The sequence below is a fragment of the Hibiscus syriacus genome, unplaced genomic scaffold, assembly GCF_006381635.1.
Source record: "Hibiscus syriacus cultivar Baekdansim isolate YM2019G1 unplaced genomic scaffold, ASM638163v2 tig00110187_pilon, whole genome shotgun sequence".
NCBI lineage: Eukaryota > Viridiplantae > Streptophyta > Magnoliopsida > Malvales > Malvaceae > Hibiscus > Hibiscus syriacus.
This window is the reverse complement of record NW_024062618.1, coordinates 24857-26848: the sequence shown is the minus strand read 5'-3', so window position 1 is coordinate 26848 and position 1992 is coordinate 24857. Positions and strand designations below refer to the sequence as shown.

Sequence of the window (1992 nt, the reverse complement as noted above, 5' to 3'; positions counted from 1 at the left end):
GTTAAAAAACATTGATGTTTTAGGTAGAAATAATAATGTTTTAGGTATTTTTTTACCAATTTTATTATTTAAATAATAACAAAATCGATAACGTTTTTTTTTAGTTATATATTAAGGGTGTCGCACTGTAGAACTTCTTTCATCCGCTATATTTGAAATTTCTTTATCATGCTTATGTCTGTGACTAAATTTGTAATAAATCCAGTTCTTTTAATGTTCTAGATATAATAATAATAATGATCGTTAGAAATTAATTATTATAATTTATAGTTTGATTGATGGTTAAAATATATCATAATTTAAATTAGATTAAATTTGAATATGATCAACATACCATATTTATACATTATAAAATATTGTTTTATAATATATTTTACAATTAAATTTAAATAAAGAATTATTTTTAAAAAAAACAAAGGAAATGTAAAGGTGAAAAATAACAACAAAGCCTCATATTTTGTATGGTCATAAATCAAATCAAGGCGGCTATATAAAGAGCATGCTTTGGTTGAAGCAGAAACCAGAAGAAAGCAATGTGAGCCAAACCTTTCTCTTCTTCTTCTTCAATTCTTTCTCCTTTCTCTAAATTTGTTTATTCCAAGAACACATCTCTACTAACAATGGAAATCAAAGATTTCACACGAGGTGGAACTGTCGATCTCCATGGCCGCCCTGTTTTTGCTTCCAAAACTGGAAAATGGAAAGCTTGTGCTTTCCTTGTTGGTAAGATATACATATATATGAACTCTCTCGGCTGTTTCTTGTTGTTTTAACCTTTGGGTCTCATTGGTTTTCGATTTAGAATCTATACTCGGATTCCAATCGCAGTCCGATGAGTCTAACTATACGGAAGTAGTGAACATGTTAGTATAGACTCTAACTCCGGGGAAACTCCGGTGCGAAAGTATAAGATAACGATCGTAACATCACGTTATCGTTGTTACTTAAACTGGGTTTCATTTGTTTCGACCAGTTTGCTCTCATTTCCCTTTTTGCTATTTTTCTTGCTCCGCAAGAAAGGTTCCGGATATCAAAAATGAAAATGGGAAGTAGACAAATGTTGGATGATTCTGGAAAGTTTTCTTGTACTGATTCATAGATGTAAGCAGGATATGAAGCATTTGAAAGGATGGCTTTCCATGGGATAGCTTCGAACTTGGTGAATTTCTTGACGACCCAACTCCATGAAGACACTATTTCATCTGTAAGAAATGTGAATAGCTGGTCGGGTTCGGTCTGGATCACGCCGATTCTCGGAGCTTACGTTGCAGATGCTTACCTCGGTCGGTTCTGGACATTCACCGTTTCTTCTCTCATCTATGTCATGGTAACTCAACTACAACTACTCTCGATTTCTTCGTAGCTTTCATTCGGTATACGTTTTAGACACGTACTCATATCCGACATTCACACTTGAGGTCGAGAAACATACTTTGTTTACCTAATTCCAAATGGTAAGATTTATGTTCACTATTCTACAAAAGGAGGACCACATCATTTTTCCATTACAACCACTAAAAGAAGTTGCCATCATGTCTTATTTGTGCACTTATAATTGGGACAAAATCCAATTGTTTAAGTCAATTCGATACAAATGTTTCGAGAAAAACGAAGAGTCGAAATACAAGTTGTCTAACATTATTATGATTTGATGTGTCAATAGGGAATGATAATGCTCACAACAGCAGTTTCACTGAAATCGTTGAAGCCAACATGCAGCAATGGAGTGCGCAACAAGGCATCAACTCTGCAATCAACTTTCTTCTATATATCTCTCTACACAATAGCAATAGGAGCAGGGGGTACAAAGCCTAACATATCAACCTTTGGGGCTGACCAGTTTGATGATTTCAACCCCATGAAAAGGAGCTAAAGGTCTCCTTTTTCAACTGGTGGATGTTCAGCTCTTTCCTCGGTGCCTTGTTCGCCACTCTCGGCCTAGTCTACATTCAAGAGAATTTGGGTTGGGTGCTCGGTTACGGGATCCCAACG

At 35.3% G+C, this 1992-nt stretch overlaps 1 protein-coding gene across 1 annotated transcript; it reads left to right on the top strand.

Moving 5' to 3' along the window:
* Window positions 1-582: 582 nt before the first annotated feature.
* LOC120217468 (protein NRT1/ PTR FAMILY 5.1-like) lies at window positions 583-1992 on the top strand. Its single transcript, XM_039214556.1, has 3 exons — window positions 583-723; window positions 1110-1327; window positions 1664-1992. Exons 1-3 carry the CDS (start codon window positions 621-623, stop codon window positions 1871-1873), a joined length of 531 nt encoding a protein of 176 aa, XP_039070487.1. The 5' UTR covers window positions 583-620; the 3' UTR covers window positions 1874-1992.